General features: G+C 29.8%; 1 protein-coding gene across 1 annotated transcript in view; it reads right to left on the bottom strand.

Moving 5' to 3' along the window:
- Window positions 1–18,445, bottom strand: part of LOC148299568 (synaptogenesis protein syg-2-like) — a 74,953-nt gene that overhangs the window by 9,605 nt on the left and 46,903 nt on the right. The window contains exons 3-11 of the mRNA XM_088275929.1: window positions 7,505–7,610; window positions 6,953–7,158; window positions 6,019–6,132; window positions 3,907–4,113; window positions 3,192–3,343; window positions 2,345–2,492; window positions 1,867–1,997; window positions 1,626–1,785; window positions 1,395–1,546 (exon numbers count right to left, since the gene is read on the bottom strand). Coding sequence (XP_088132055.1) covers window positions 1,395–1,546; window positions 1,626–1,785; window positions 1,867–1,997; window positions 2,345–2,492; window positions 3,192–3,343; window positions 3,907–4,113; window positions 6,019–6,132; window positions 6,953–7,158; window positions 7,505–7,610 — 1,376 coding nt within the window. The remainder of the gene's footprint in view (window positions 1–1,394; window positions 1,547–1,625; window positions 1,786–1,866; window positions 1,998–2,344; window positions 2,493–3,191; window positions 3,344–3,906; window positions 4,114–6,018; window positions 6,133–6,952; window positions 7,159–7,504; window positions 7,611–18,445) is intronic.

Genomic DNA, 18,445 nt, shown 5'->3' with positions numbered 1-18,445 from the left:
ATACCTTTATTTATTTTTTATTTACAAATTTGATTGTGTCCAAATACTTGTTTGCACAAATCTGGAAGATCTCCAATTAAAATTTATTTTTCATGTTATTTTTTGACATATCGTCAAAGATGAAGAAGAATATGAAAGTCTGGGCATTTACGGGGCTGACGACCGTCATAGGCTGGTTTAAGTGATCACTTTACACACGTGTAACATTCACTAATTCTACCCATTATTGACAACAATGAAGTTCTACATATATGAACCAATTTCGAAACATCGTTCTTGAATCACTAGAACTTCACTAGAGACATCTATTGGTGAGATGGAAAGAAGCTTTTTATTGAGTGGAAACTCTTTTATTTCATGTTTTATATTCAGAACCGTGATTTACGCGTGCTTCTAATTTAAAATAAATTCGTTTTAATCAGCGTCATGTACGATATTTAATATCTCATGTCCGCCTCCGTAGTGTATTGTCAGCACTCTCGGCTACCGTTCTGAAGGTCCCGGGTTCGATTCCCAGGGGGGGTCAAATAAATATTAGTGATATTTTTACTCTAATATTCATTCAATGTTACCCTGGACTGGTACCTGGCGCGGAAGGCTGATCACCTTTCCTTGATGTGTTGGCGATCAAGATAACACTGCGTTTATGGGGGTGCAGATAAGAGTATGAAGAAGTGTATCTTATTGCTTTACATCTAAGCAATTGTTTTTTGTAATTATTAAAATCTTTATTAACCAAAATACTTACAAATATCAATTTTAGTATCCGATGCACTATTTAATTAACAAATGATAAAATAAAAATTTGAATGTGTGAATGATGAACCGGTCACTATGCTACGGTACGCTTTGAAGTGTTTTATAACTAATATATGGAAAATAAATAATGTTGGTGTAATCCGTAATGTATATTTATATATCCAACTGGGATGAATGGAAAAGAGAGAGAGTAAAAAGAGTGTAGTTTTACCTTCAAGCGCATTTTTTTTTACACAATTGATTTATTTTATAATAATGTTAAATTTTAAATAATGTATTTAATGTTTTTTAAAATCGATTAATCGATTGTATGTAATTAAATAAGTTATAAACCCAGATGAAGATAGACAATTTATCGTTCAAATTAAGTTTCTAAATAAACACATGTGTTTATTTACATATTATACATACATATATATATATATACATATATATATATATATATATATATATATATATATATATATATATATATATATATATATATATATATATATATATATATATATATATATATATATATATATATATATATATATATATATATATATATATATATACAATATATATATATATATAATATGTATATACATAATATATCTTTATATATATTAACCACATTTGAGATAACGTACCTCGATTAGATCTCTTGTGTTAGCAGTGTTATTGAAAGCCCATCGAAAGCTTGTTGGAGCGGGGAAAGAATCTACGGAGCAACTGATGGGAGCTTTTTCTCCTTTGGCAAGACCGTATAGTTTCTTTTGATTTTCCTTGCATATCGGTTTATCTAAAGGAAAACATGTTTTAAAGCATAAAGCTTACATCAATACAAGTATTTCATTGTGTATCAAACATATTATACGTACACATGACTTTGAGATCCACGCTGTTTGATACACCATCTCCTTCAACATTAGAAGCAATACAGGTGTAATTACCGGCTTGGGATTTCGAAACTGCTTGTAAAGCCAAATGCGTATTGCTGGTGATAATTCCCATACGAGAACTATGTTGTAGAATTTGATTCTGAAATATGCATACATAGTTATAAAAAGATCTTTTGTACAAACCTTCAAATGGAGTGTGCAAGCCTAAATAATATCTTACGTTATGTTTCCAAACGACCTTATACGAGGCAGGATTTGAGACAATTTGGCATTCAAAATATACATCATCGCCTTCTTCAATATCGATTGGATTCATGTTCATTCCTAATGTAAGGTGGAGCATTGGAGCATCTAGAAATAAGTCAATTCCTTTTTAATGAGACCGTTTCTTAAATCATTTAAAAACTCGTTTATGAATGGGTGAAAATCACAGAGTTCCTTGCGAAAAATGGTGTAACAACCAAGTTTTATGAATGCGAAATAAATACTGGTTTATCATTTTCCGCAATAAAGACTCAAGGGAGAATCTGAATGTGTTATAGTTTACTTCTTGATAAAAAAATCAAGCTGCTTTATATTTTTTTACATGATTTTTCATTCTCGAAAATGTCAAACGTAATCTGAACTTTTGCGAATTTCAGCCCGCTATTTGATAATGAATATTTTCATGACAAGTTCATAATATTCCAGAAACTTACAATGCACGTCTAAATGAATTACGGTCTCCATGTACTGGTCTTCCTCTATGTACATATTTTTGGCGCGACAAGTCAAAACTTTTCCATTGTCTATAATTCGCGGGGTGAATATCAAAGTTGAAGTAGAAGAATTTCCTTCGGGCGAGTCCTATGAAAAAAATATTTCTAAGTGAACATAAATAATATTAATGGTTTTGAATTACATAATGCAAAAGCGGAAAATAAATTAACGCCATAGGCAAAAATAAATCAAATGTAATAAATGTGAACACCAGTATTTAAAAATATAAAAATGAGCCTTCAACGCTGAGAAAAATACTCGTGTGATAAAATTAACAGTGGGTTGTTCAAATCATTATTAAAGATCTCATGGGAAATGAATTACAGGCACAAATCAAAAAAATATTAGCAGTTTTTATCATATTTCTGCTACAACATTTGGTTTCAATATAAGTCGCATTTTCATTAGCTCAAAATATTCGCTTTCGCCATACAATATAAGTATTGTTGGGTAATATATCCAAAATTAAACACGGTTATTGGATTGAATTCTACTTTTATGAACATATATCTGATTACATGTGACGCGTTTCATCTTATAAAGACATTATCAAACACTCAGAGTGAGTTTGGAGTGTTTGATAATGTCTTTATAAGACGACGAAACGCGTCACATAGTATCATATACATGTCAATAAATGTAGAATTCAATCCAATACCTGTGTTTTGTTTTGGATACATAACCCGACAATTCAAAATGGAATTCTACCAACTATCTGCAGTTACATTAAACAATATTAGTAGTTAGGTACGCAAAATGAACAACTTGTTTGAATAAAATTATTACCTTTTGTATACTGTCCGTTAAGGGTATATCTCCTAGCCACCACCCAATACTAGGGGCGGGTACTGATCCCTCTGCCAAACAATTTACTTCGTGCCGACGACCATTTGAAAAGGGCATCGCTTCTCGGAGAATAATAAGAGACGTAGGACGTACTGCAACAATAAATGCACCTGTCATCCACAACGAAACTTCTCAAGCATATTCTATTCAATATCTTCTACTTTACGGACTTATATTCAGTTTCCATCTATTCATGTTTTACGAATAAAAAAAAGATGTGTCGAGGGGTTTGAAAAGAAACCCGTCGTTAAATGATTTTTTTCTTATTTTTGTAGTTTTCTTTTATGGAATTATATTTTAAAGATATATGTTTTAATGTAACTGAAACAAGTCCTTCTCTGTTAAAAAAAGTTCAATGTAAGTTGTAGAAAAGAGGAAATGGGGACGTTACGTCAGGCCATGATTATTATACGTAACGATTAAACAAAATAATTATTACATGGATTAGTAAAAGAAAGATGAAAATAGAGAACACTCCGTTGAAATACGTTCCCATGGACAAATGTGAAGAAAAAAAACGATTTTCGACAGAATTTAAAATAAAGATTAATGGAAAGGAATGCAAGGATGAATAAGGGTTAATTTCAAAGATTTAAAAAAATATTTAAGGTGGTAATGTGGAGAATTTTTTAAAGTAAGTTAGTCAAATACTTACGATACATGTCCAGAGACACCGATGTACTCATTACTGGGACCAGTTTGGACGAATTGACCCTGCACTCATAAACACTTCCAAAATCTCTCCTCTGCACATCCCTTATAATTATTTGGTTAGCCTTAGTCCTGGGAAATGCGGAAGTGATGTCACTCGACCCGACCGGGTGGTCATCGTGCCACCACTGAAGGCTCGGGGGAGGCGTACCTAGTTTAGGGATTAAATCTTGTTTTCATTCGTTACTCTTATTAAGCTAGGCAAATTTATATTGCTGAAAGCGTCGCATGTAAAAAGTAAACAGCACTTCAGGCCTCAGATTTGATACTGATGTTATTTTAAAGCATTTTGTAATTTTGAATTCCGTTCAAATGTAAATAGCACTTTTTTAAATTTTAGTTTTACTTACCACTACCACTACCACCACCACTAATACAACCACAGTAAATACCACTTTTTCTTCAAATCTATTTTGACACGTGTTTCGATGCATTTCGCATCATTTTGAAACACCGTATGTGTAGCTAATTCTAAATAATTCTAAAACAAATATGATAATAATTAAATAAATAAATAAAAATAAGGAACAGCTCCTACCTTCTCTTCAACCTTCAACTTCCCAAGGACTCAAGTCTAAAATTTAGAATTAGCTTCACATACGGTGTTTGAAAAAGATCGGAATGCATCGACACGTATCACAATAGATTTTAAGAGATAGTGGTATTAACTAAGTAAAAATTTAATCAAAAGTGGATAGATTTTTCCACAAAGTGACTACAAAATCAATTTATGAAAGAAAATAACACAACTTATAGGAAGTCATGAACATACACATATCTCAAAAGCATTTAGGTCTATCTGACATTATTCAATCTATGATAAAACATTTCTTTCTAACCCTTATGCACACCCAATTATGTAAAATGCATTGCATCGTATAGAACCGGTGTTATCTTAATCGTTAAATACACGAAGGAAATGTGATTAGCATTGTCCTTAAGGTACCAGTATAGGGTGATATTAAATTAAAATTAGACTGAAAATCCCAAATATTGATTTTTACCGTCTTGGAATTTAAACCTGGGACCTCCAAGATGGTAGCCTAGCGTGTTAACCACTACACCATGGGGGGTGGACATAAGACAACTGGTTAATTGTTTTTAAAATAAAAATAGTTTTGGAAAATAAATTCTTAAATTTCCAAAAGGAATTAAATCAAATAAACTCTAACAAATTACTAAAACGTAACTAGCTTAGAATATGTGATAAATTAACACTTCATTTAGTTTTATTCCATAATCTTAAACGCTACTACCAACAGTCGTCTTGTATTTGAATATCAATATATTCGGATTATTCTGATATTTTCCAAATTATTTTCAACAAACTTAATAACAAAAAATAAAGTTAATAATTTTCAATGTAAATATCTATCACGTTTTCATCATTTAATTGTAAGAGAAATAATTTCTTATCCTTTCTTTGCGTGTTTTTTTTAACGAAAACCTTTTATTAAGTTATGTTATAAGAACAAATTTTACAATGGTAAACTTGAATATATTCAATAATGATTTATTTGAAATCAAACATAAAATTAATTAATTTTCTCAAATATTAAAAAAGTTTACAATACATTTTTTTAGATTAAACTAACATAATTTCGTTTTCACAGACTGAATAGAGTTTCCCTTTGTAGAATTTTGTTTCAATACAAAATCGGAACATTTTACTTTTGTTTACATTATATTAAAAAAAAAATACTTTGTAGTTTACTTAATAATTTGTAAATTTAAAATCATTTTGCTTAATAAAAATAATAAAAAAATGGTTATACACAAAGTAAAAAATGTATGGTAAGGACAGTGATTTAAAATATATTTTTGTTCAACAAGATTCCGTCTTTAAAACATTTTATTTTCCAAATCATATAAATGTAGAAGGAAACAAATTTTCTAGTTCATTGCAAAGATATATAATTGTACATGAATTCATATTGTTAGCTTATTTAATTATTACATGTGACTCATTCAACGATATCTAGTATACAATTAAGAAAAAAGAACGGTTGAAACTTTGGAAATATTATTTTAGTTAGTTAAAAGGAAAAGTTCGTACCTCCTTGGCTCATACATGTCAACCTCACATCAGTTCCTTCGAGATATGGTCCAGCGGATTTTCCTAATACTTCCTTGCCTTGATCATCGTAAATTCTGGGTTCACTTGCAGGAACTAAAAACGTGACCTTCCATGAATATCCAGGATAATGAATCTTAATTAATTTTATAACTAAATGAGTGAGGTCTTAGAACTAGTTTATACATCCATATATAAATAAATATACATAGTAGCTGTAGTAAACTGAATTATCAATAACTTTTTCAAACTCAAAGTCCGTTCGATAGCCTTCTTGAATTTACAATTCAAAAATGATATGTAGTATTCCTTCCTTACGAATCAAGGTAAAAAATAAATTAATTGATAAAATCCTTATTTTACGTCATTATGTGGTTTTTATAACTTTTGATAGATCTTAAGCGTTTTCCAGATTTAACGTGTTTATTTTCAAGACGTTTTCATAATTTATAGTACTTAGCAAAACATTTTCGTTTCGGATGGAGAAATCGAGCGGTTGAATTTTGATTTCTCATAGGAACGCCGGAACTAGATATAATAAATTATTACGTGATAAGGAACTCCCTCGATGGGGAAATTTCCTCCAACCGAAGTTGAGGAGTGTCAATTAAAGTATTTTGGACACAGAATTCGAACTCCCGAGAGAATTTTCTAGCTAATAAGATAGACAGAAAATATGATTACTCGATGAAATGGAGTGAGGTGGCGAATTATCATAAATAAATGATTTTGCGTTGTAAGGAGCTCGGTTCTATTGTATTCAAAGTAAAACCTATTATGAGGAATATTAAATGTAACAAACAATTCTCAGCCAACCTTAGAAAGGCAAATGAGGCAGTGAGTGATTATATAGGCAAATTTAGCATTTACATGTTCTGGCATCCGAATAAATTAAATAAGCTGTTTTGAGTATTACCTATTACGTTGATATGGAATCGCAAGTTTCGAGTTGGGGCATTCCTGAAGTCTACACGGCATCGATATTCTCCCGAGTCTTGCGGAATGACTGGATCAATGGATATTTCTGAGGCAAATGGCCCTATTTGAGCCCTTTGCCCAAAGGACTCGCGATGGGACCAATTACTGGCTGTTTTTCCCTCCGACGTCTCTCTCGCATCGTAACTATGTAAATCAATTGAACATATTAATCTGAAAACTTTCTCACACATGTATAGCATATGATCAGTGTAGATGAAAAAATAAACTGAAATTCACTTGTAATATTAACAAAATTTCCAAAATATACTACCCTAGAATAAAATAATAAATTTAGTACATGATCTGTTAGTTTAGTGGGAGTTTTATGCAATACAATAGAGATAAACGATAAATATCTGAAAATAAATATACGGCACCATCTTGGTTTTAATGAATTTCCTTACATATTAAAAAAAAAAACTAAAAAGCATATACATTGTCATCAAGACATTTTTTATAATACAGTTTATATAATTAAGTAAATCCCTACCTGTAAATGGAGTCATCTCCTTTGTACCAAACGACAAGGAAAGGAATATCGTCGTTGGGTCTCTTACACGAGAAATCAACTCTCCCGCCATTTAAAACTTGCAAACCTGAAACAAACGGAGATAAACAAAATGAGTTCAATTATTTTTTTCATCGAGATTACAAGTTCATTTGTTCGTTGGTATCATATTTATGAATACAAAAGTATTTTTTCCTCAAAAAACTTTTTATGCTCGTTAATTTTGTTTCATGAAAATAAGCCTTAGTTTGAAAGGCAGTTTAATCCAAAAAATCACTGCTTAATGAACTGAAATCCACCAAACTAGGGGAAATCGTTAAAATAGCAACCATGCAGCATTTTTGACCAGTCAAAGCATATTTAAGCTTATACTTTTTTTGATCCAATGAAGAGTATGAAAATGTGGGTAGCATTTAAAAAAATATAAAAAATAATTTAACGAATATCCGGAGTCTCATATGAATTGTGTTTTATGAAAATTATCGTCTTATATTTTTTTTCAATGTTCATTTTTCATTTTGTTTTATTTTTGTAATTATAAATCGTTTTGTTTATAACAGTATTCCATATAGACGAAATTAAAAAGGTTATGTTATTAAAATTTAACGTTTAAATTTAATCAACTTATGCACCTCTGTCTAATTTTTGGAATGGCATTTTTTTATCAAATATTTTTGGTGAACGGTACGTTTACAAAATGATTATTTAAGAAAATGAATGCCAGATAATAAGCATAAGGATTTTTTATTATTATTTATTTTTATTTTTATATGGGTTAACAACAGAAACATATGTAAAAAAAACATTAAAAGATATACATTATACAAGCCAATTATAGTTAACCAGAGAAACATAAAAATAAGTACAAAATAATTTTTGTATATCTAGCAAATAAACACGTATTCATGAGAGAAAATGTGTGTAAGAGGGTGTGTGTGTGTGTGTGATGTTGTTTCCAGTAGGAACATACATACAATGCAGAGAAGCATAATTTTTAAAGATCCTGAGAGGACAATATGCTCACCATTCGACTTTTCGACACATATTTTCCGCAATTGAAAATGTCAACTTGGCTAAAACATGTGTTGTACTCACTAGCCACACAAAACAAAGGTGAGCTCCGCACATAATTAGTTTGAGGGACAGGTACTCTGAATAAAGATTGTGACGTGTAACGGGTACGGTAGCCATGGACATTATACGTTAATATAATGCTCTGACTTCAAAATTCTCTGCGTATATCTCCCTTCCAAATTGTGTTTAACGTTACCAGCTAAGTTAATTTCAATTACTTTTTATAAAAGTTACATAATTACTTCTAATCGACACCGTCCCTACCTTACATATTTCTACACAACGTACATACATACATGTGTGTACGTGGAATGTAAAACTTTGAATTAAATATAATATATATCACATTCCAAGTTTTGATTGATGGTTTATGCCAAGTCCCTCTCGGCAAGTTTTCCCCCTACTTTTCCACTTCCACAAGAAAATATACTTTTTTTATACAATTCTCCTGTCTCCTTGATTCAAATCGAAAATATTTAAAAGACTTTTAAAATTCAAAAATTATTAATGATATCTTTATATTATATCACTATTTTCAATTTGAAGTATTTTTATCTTACATGCCATATAAAGTCCGTATTTATTTTGATTTTTAGAGTCAAACTTAGAAATTTCCACTAAAAACGCGGTTTATAGAATTTTTCGTGCCAGAACGCATATCGAAATTTATTTGGACTACTACTATCCTATTATTATCTTTGCTTTTTGAAAAATAAACAACTGAAATCATGTCAAAATAATGTATGTATTTATATTTTAATCAAACACAGATCAATAGATTCTTCCTTTCCCATAAAATAAATATAAGTGTACGCACCTACATCCCCCATTTACTTTTGTTGTCCCCCATAAATTATTACTGCACATGTTAAAACTATCACTAAAGCACCTAGAATTGTATAGCTACCAAAGGACCGTCAGTCCATTTAATCTTCACATTCGTTTGAAAATGCCATAACTAGGCGAAACAATTGTCAGAATATAAATTTATGAGTTTTATAACAAAATACAACTTAGTAGACTCAAAAAATCTGTTTGATTAAAAATTAATACATAAATTAAAATGAAGTTCTACAAATTAACCGCCAAATCAATAAATCTAAAAAAATGTATCAAATTTTAATTGAATTAGTGAATCATTAAAACTATATATTGATTAACCATCTCCATAGTTAACCAAGTATCAATCCGTTTTTAATTCATAAATTTCTTGCAAAACATCTACTCTGAAGTCCCGAGATTTTTAAAATATTTTTTTAAAGTAATTATTATGGTGTTTACATTCAATGCTTTAAAATAATAAAAAAATATGCATTTACTATTTCCAATACGAAATATTTTTGAATTGAGTTTAAAAATTATAAAGCACTAATATTTTATTGAATACATGTACACACATATATAATAATCTATCGATTTATTCGTTAGCAAATGAATAATTGAGAAGTGATAAAACTTTAGTTTAATGCATTTATTTTTATTGTGATTCTACTCATTTCAGTAAATGCAGCATTGAAAAATAGGCGTTACGATTTCGATTTCCGATAAATGCGAATAAATTATGAGTTTAATTTCCTGTCGGCCTGGGTAAATTAATGAATTTATTTTTATTTTTATTTTTTCTTTAACCCTTTTTCTACCTGTAAAAAAGCCTCTCAAACAGAAGGTACGTGGTTAATTCCTTTAAAAATATTCAATATATTATCTTAATTGCCTAGGGTTAGTACGAATGATTGCCAATAAAGCTTTTCTAATAAAAGATGCTTTAAAACATATTTATATCAGTTACCTTACTTATTAAAAGTTTTTTTTTTAACAATTATCTCACTTTTAATGGTTTTTATTTCAAATAATTATGATGACTTTACTGAAATGGTGACTTTACTGAAATGTTAATAAATAACCTATAGTTTTTATCAAAATACGTTACAAAGAGATTTCATTCAAAATTAATCTGTCATACTATAAAACATACAAAATAATAATAAAATTTCTTTGATTTCTTAAACTCTAACTCTACTTCAATTATCTTTTATCTGTATTGTTAATTATAATTAATTTTCCTCCAGGTTTGTAATCCTATCAATTATTGAACGAATATCCAAGCCGTATAACTTTGCCCTTTGTGAAGGGACCGCAGTGAATTAAACCAATTATAACATTGAAGATGATAAGTATTTTATTAAGAAGTAAGATGTACTGAGAAGTAAGACACCTTTCCACATTTTATTGAATATCGAAACGCATGTACATAACCACAAATTTTACGTCTTTGAAGATGAAATTTATAAAAGGTTTCCTCGAATCTGCTGAAACCAAAGCATAATTTATTTTTAAAAATGTAACTTTTATTATCTTTTTGTTTTCTAAATCATCCGAGCGGTATTTTTTAATTAAAAATAACGATAAAAAGTCAGTGATCGTTTTATATGAAAAGCACGTGTAAAGAAAATTATTGGTCTAAACCAGTCCGGAAGTCAGTTTTTGCGTACAAAACTGAATCTGGGGATTGAATTTTTATTCTTCATTTATTAAAAAAAAATGTAATAGACATGACTGTTAATAACGTTATTTAAATAAAAATGATCGATTTAATGTTTCATGGGTTTCTTTGACAGCGGCATTAAGATGACGTCACACAAAATTTATTTTTATTAAAATGTCGCGGGTAACACACTTCAATAACACTTCAGAAAAATAATCTGAATTGTTTCAAGTGTTTGAATACATAAAGCAGTAAAAGAATTTTGAAACAATATATTATTTAATAAATTATTATTAGAATTTAGGTTTAGTAATAATTTATTAAATAATATATTGTTTCAAAATTCTTCACCTTTGCTTTCCATTTTTCCTTTGTTTTCAAACTCCGCCCCTTGACTAACCCCTTCCCCTAACTTTCCCCTTTCCTTATTTATAGAAAAAAATTATATTTTATTTTTTAGTTATTATACAGACCTGAATGATGGAAGTTTAACTTCTGAAACATGTAGTCTATAATAAAACTCAAGTGGTAAAAAACAAGTGTTTTCTTTAATCATTGCAACATGTCTTACCACAAATTTAATGCCGAAACAATAAATAAAAGATCAAGAAGAATATGTAAATCTGAACTTTTACAGGGCTAACGACTGTCACAGGCTGGTTTAGTGATCGCTTTACACACGGGTAACATATACCAATTCTACCCATGACAACCACACTACTCAATATTTGGAACTTTGAAGAAAAATGTGTTTTGGATTTTGATGTTAAGTGTGTTAGTTGTGATTTGTGTGCGTCTCTGAGAGATGCTTTCTCGTGTTATGTAAAAGTAATTTTTAATCCTCTTCACTGTCATATATTGTAATTTGTTCAATATTTCCTCTGTGAAGAGTTTCGGAACTTTAAGTATTATTTTTAATATTTTGTGAAGCTTTATTTATCGACAGTACAAAGGATCCTTTACGTAGGTTTCACGATACACTAGGTTGATTACACTCACGAACTTACTCTGAGTCTGTGTAAGAATAAAGTATGAGCAATTATAGGCACATTTCATCAAGCAAAAGGAAGCTCTAGTGGCAATTCAAAAATGAAAGAAAATCAAAGAAATTGAAATATTTATGATCTTTATTTAACGATGGGAAATAATTTGTTTCAGATTGCTTTTTAATGTTCTCCAGATGTATATCCTCGTATACTCGTCAGCGTTTTGATTAATATTCAAAATTTCGTTTTTCCTACTCATTCATTAATTCGTTGATACGAAAGATTTTCAAAGGTATATTGATCTGATTTTATAAAGTTACAAAATAAATGCTCATACGCAGATCTTTTCGTTAGCATAAATGATATTTACAACATTTTGAGAGACTGTCCAAATACTTATTTAGAGATCTGGATTATCTCCAATTATAGGAGCTATTTTTCGTATTATTTCGCTGGCATCTCTACATAGATGAAGAAGAATAAAGAAGTCTGGGCATTTACGGGGTTTAGGACCTCAATGAAATGCTTCTTTCGTCTAACCAATAGATATTTCTAGTGATTCAAGTACTCTGTTTCAAAATTGAGCCATATATGTATGTAGAAGTTCCAAGAATTTGAGTAGGGTAGTTGTAAATCATGGGTAAAATCGGTAAATGTTACACCAGCCTATTACTTCTATATTCTTCTTTATCTATGTTGACATGTCAAAAAATAATATGATACATGAAATTCCTTATCTAGTAAGAAGAACACTAGAAACTTGAGGTAGTTGTGTATTCTACAATTCAAATAGAAAAATCTCCTTCCGAGTACACTTTGACTGGCGTTTTGGGCAGTCGAAATAGACAGCTGCAGCTGACTTGCGGTCGAGTGTGGGAGGAATGACATTTTTGTATTGAAAATAGCAAATACCCAACTCCAGCAGCTTGAAGTAATTGATTCTGACTGTTTCAAGCTGCGAGTCGCTGTATACACTTAAACTTTTTCTAGAAAAAAAAATATATCTTTTATATTGTTTTCTTAATCGAAATAAAATAAAACTTTAAAAAATATTTTCTGAGACTGATTGTAACGATAACTAGCAAAATTATTTTTTTATTTGTTTTATTTATTCAAACTTCATGTACAGAAAAGAAATAAGTACATTAGCGGGCTTATTGCCAAAAAGCAATATTTCCATCCAAAAAAAGACTAGTGATATTGGTCAAAACCTAATATATGTATCTGTTTGCAATCAGAAAGTAGATAGTACTCAAAAAATCAAAAAAACATAAATGACAAAATTGGTGATAATGAGGTAAATTAAAAAGGTAGTTATGGGAAGGAGGTAAAAGGAAAAACCAAGGCGAACAGGTTTGATAAAAAGTTAGGATTCTAATGATAGATAGTAATATCTCAGATGTTTTTTAAAAGTTATTAGAGAGGGTGCATTTTTATAAATACTTATTATATTGTTCAACCTTGTTTTGTTTAACATATCATTTATATATTCAATAGTTTTTTTTTTCATTTCATATTTTTTAAGTTTAAATTTGGTGAAATATCAGCTTATAATTATTGCCGAATTAAAAAAAAATCTCCATTTTCTTTTTATGTAATTATTCTTTTACTTCTGGACGATAAAACAAAGACTATGTATCCACAATCTTACGCTTTATGTACTAATTGAGGGAAACAATTGGTTGTGACATGGTATTTAAAACACAAATTACTGTAAGAAAAGTTTCAGATAAATAGTTTAATTTTCTAAAAAAAATATATTTATAAAAAACTATGTAATTAATATATGCCATTAATTTTATGGAGGAAAAACATAAAATTAAAGGATTAATATTTTTTTATTCATTCTTAATATTATTTCAGTCCTATGAGTCAGATATTGGAAGACCATTCCATGCCATCGTGTCTGCACCGGCAAAGGCCTGCTCGCCAAATTTAGTGGGAAGGAAGTGACGTGTATCGTTTTATTTGCCCGAAAAGGAACTTTATTAATACTTCAAAGCTTTTTTTATTTTATTTTTTAAATTAGCAAACTGAGATTGTATTCTACCATTTCGAGAGATTGTAACCAATTAATAATAGATATTGGAGTGATATGACTTAATTAAAACTCTATAAATAAGTACTTATCACTCCTTAAAATCAGTCGCATTGCAATGAATCATTTATTTTTTAAAGTACTTTGAATATTAAATTTCATATTATTTTCTGACATCTTATCAAAGATGGAATGTCAAAAATAATTTGAAAAATAACTCCTATAGTTATGGGAGTTATTTAAATATCTGATATCTGATATATCTCCAATTTATAATTGGAAACAATTCAGATTTATGAACAAGTATTTGGACACACTCAAAATGTTGTAAATAATTTAACTGGTCAAATTAAAGGCTTAAATAATAAAAATGAAAATGATATTTTCTGGCGATTCTTATGTGTGTGATTATAATCCAGGATGTGGACTTCACATACTAATAAAAGAGTTTCTGCTCAGTAAAAAAACATATTTTCATCTCGCCAATAGATGTTTCTAGTGAAGTTCTAGTGATTCAAGAACAACGTTTCGACATTGATTCATATGTATATATAGAACTTCCAAGAATTTAAGTAGTGTGGTTGTCAAAAATTGGCAGATTTGGTGAATGTTACACTAGTGTAAAGTGATAACTTAAACCAGGCTATGACGTTCGTCAGCCCCGTAAATGCCCAGACTTGCATATTTTTCTTCATCTTTGATGAGATGTCAAAAAAAAGAATAATTTAATTGTTGTAAAGGCTAATTAAGTATTTAGTTGTAAAGTATACACATAAAACATTGTACAAGTATATCGTTACAGTTATCGACTATTAAAGTTTTTTTTAAAGAAAAGAAACATTTGTGTTGTTATTATTTAGACAAATATTTCAATTTCATACTATTTCTGTGAGTCTAAGTGGCTCATTATTAGAAATAGGTATCAAATTGTGGTAGAGTAGATTCGAACCGAGAAACTATGACTTAAGAGTCCGCGACACTAACCACGGGACCACAACCCGACAAGTAACTAACGCATTTTTCAATTGGCGACCGATATTTTGTGGCATGTTTCTACAAATGCCTTTGATTTCATTCAGCTGTACATTATCCTCAAAAACTTGTTTTATTTGTTTGGAATTGTTATAAAAAACGCCGTAAATGCCAACATCTAGGCTTCAAACGATTTTCATAATATATCAGTTTATTCGTGGTAAAAACACGTTTTATTGTGTTTGAGAATTGCTACAACTTTGACTTCCATTCCGCATCTACTTCTTGCTTGTATGAAGTTGTTACAGAGAAGAGGAGCGTATACGTGTGAGCCGACGTGTAAACAAACCCCAGAACACACGACCCAAGAACAATAAAAGGGTTAAAAGAATACAAAAACTTTACGGCACCAACAACGTCAGGAAAATTGTGCCGCGACAATAAAACTGTCCAACAAAAACTCTATTTTTAGTATTTGGTGAAATTTAAGGAGAGTTGATAACAGAGAGGTTTATTCAAGAGACAATTCGATTTGAAAATTACCCATACAAAAAGTTTATATTTACTAGAAATTCTATGAAAACAGTTTCAATCATAATATTTAGCTCAAAGAAATCTCTTTTATAACCTGGCGTCTTCTAACTTTTCATGGAAAAAATAAATAAAAATCGTTAGATTGCTTACGTAAAGAAATAATAATTAAAAGTAAAGAAGTATTTTAATGAATAATATTGGAATAATAAGTATATATTTTTTAAAATAAAGAGTGATTTTTGTAAATAATAAAAACACAAATATTTCAATTTCATACTATTTCTGTGAGCTTAAGCGGCTCATTATTAGAAATAGGTATCAAATTGTGGTAGAGTAGATTCAACCCGAGAAACTTAAGAATCCGCGACACTAACCACGGGACCACAATCCATCACAAATTAATTGTATGATCGAGTTGATTGAACGAAACTATAGAAGACATGCATTGGAGTTTATTTTTTTTTTAGTTTGACATCTCTAATGGTGTTAAATGGGGATGTGTAATGTCATCGTGGCTGTTTAATCTATCCATGGATGAAATAAGTGAAAAACTGATGGTTTAAATGATCGATTTGACTGTCTGCTGCCTTTTGTATGCCAGCGGTGCTGTGTTTCTTGCAGACAGTAAAAAAGATCTATAGAAGCTAGTCTCAAAAGTGTATGATGTGTACAAGGAAAGTGATTTATTTGCTGATGAATGTAGTCTTATCTGCAGACAACGTTCTTGTAAGACATAAATATTGATCTGATTGTAAAAAATAGTAAATGGGAATCTTGAAACAGGTAGTTGCTTTAGAACATCGGAGAAGTAAATATTCTAGAGACGGAAAGATTGATGAAAGATATTATTTTTTGACATCTCATCAAGGATGAAGAAGAAGATGGAAGTCTGGGCATAGGCTGGTTTAAGTGATCACTTTACTCACGTGTAACATTCACCAATTATACCCATTATTGACATTCTTCATCTTTGATGAGATGTCAAAAATAATATGAAAATAACTCCTGTAATTAGAAATAATCCAGATTTTGTGAACAAGTATTTGGACACACTCAAAATGTTGTAAATTGATAACAGATTTTGTTATTTTATTTTATTTTTCCCTCTCAGCAAAATCCTGAGAGTACTCAATGGAGTCCAAGTTTCAACCTTAATGTATGAAGCATGGAGTTGCCAAGAGAATGATGAAATAAGACAAAATGCAGTTGAATTGCGTTCTCTCAAACGAATGAATGTGCTGCAAAAAAGTTGAACGATAGATGTTCGAATGATGATATAAGGAAAAAATACAATTCTGAGATAAGCATTATCGATGAAATTGAGAATGGTATGTTGAAATCGTTTGGGCATGGAAATCGGATAAGTGAAGAAAGAATTGTAAAACAAATTAAATGTGGCTGGTAATATAAGTAGAGGAAGACGCAAGAAAACTTGGCGTGATTGGGTATTTCAAATACTTGAAGGTGGTCAGGTCAGCAGTCCGAATAATGTATGAGAAGATGCATTAATGTGAATGAGATGTTTCCAAATGCAGATAAGTGTGGCGTTATATTCTCTCTGCCTACCCCTGCGAGGAAGCGGCATGATGGTAAGTCAGTGAGTTAAATATAATATTACAAATACAAAAGCATAATGATGGGCTGTTTTACGTCAAAACAAAATTTATAATTAAAATAAAACATTGTTTTAAAATCACTATAAAGTGATTTTAAAACAAAGTGACATTTCAATTATAAAATGGAAAATCACAAAGTTAGTGCTTCAAATATAAATTATAAAACAAGTTTTTTTCGGTATCCGTAAAAATAAAATAAGTGTAAATATGAAAATAAAAATAACGTTTATGGTGGGTGAATATCAAAATATATTTTGTAAATTTAGAAATTGAATCAACTTTTAATAAGTTTTAAAAATATATTATTAAAATTTTATCAGGCTTCGCCGTAATTTGATTAGCTTATTAATAAAGATTCATTTTTATCGTTAATGAAATTTGAAGACTTTAAATAAAACAATGTTTTTATTTTTTAAAAAATATTTCAATTTTTCTCTCAAAGTGGAAGTGTGATTCATTTTGATATTATTGAAGGAAGTTTGTTAAATGATTTTTTTGGACAACTGACATATTAAAAAAACATTGAATTTGAAAAAGATATCAAAATAATGAATAAAATAAACACCGCTATCCCGCAGAGGTAGGCAGAGATAATAAAATGCCACACTTATCTGTCTTCGCGCACAATAATTCGCCTCTTCCGCATTCATACACCTTTCCATACATATTGTATTTTTTTCGATGATGCTTATATCAGCCTTGCATTCTTTCCTCATATCCTCTACAATATCCTCGAACATCTATCACATACAATTTTGAGAACTGATTTTGACTGCATTCAGTCTAAATTCATTCTTTAATTAAAAAATAAAATTTTATAAATATTTACACACACACACAACATACATATGTATATATTAAATTGGATTAGTGATATACGCTTTAAAATATAATATTTTTCAATGTGGTTATAAATTAAATATAAATACATTTTCACCTTAATGAACACGATTTTACATTTAGTTACAAAGTTTCAAGGCTTATTATACTTTATTATACTAGGCACTCGTTGTACACCATTCCTCTTATTTCACTTCTTTCTGTCGTACATTTTATATAACACATACATACGTAGGTACCCTGAGTTTCCCGTCACCAGTGAAGAATGCCATGCTGAGTACCCCCATTTACTAAGAGTTCCTATAAGTCAACGTACATATAATCAAAGCTAGGGATAGCCCGTAGAACCAAGAAAGGTTTCACCGCTTTTATAACATA

This window comes from Brachycentrus maculatus, unplaced genomic scaffold, assembly GCF_059751285.1.
Source record: "Brachycentrus maculatus isolate JH-2025_06_01 unplaced genomic scaffold, ASM5975128v1 h1tg001076l, whole genome shotgun sequence".
In the NCBI taxonomy this organism is placed as follows: Eukaryota; Metazoa; Arthropoda; class Insecta; order Trichoptera; family Brachycentridae; genus Brachycentrus; species Brachycentrus maculatus.
Note: the sequence above shows the minus strand (reverse complement) of the source record. Positions and strands in the feature narration are given on the sequence as shown.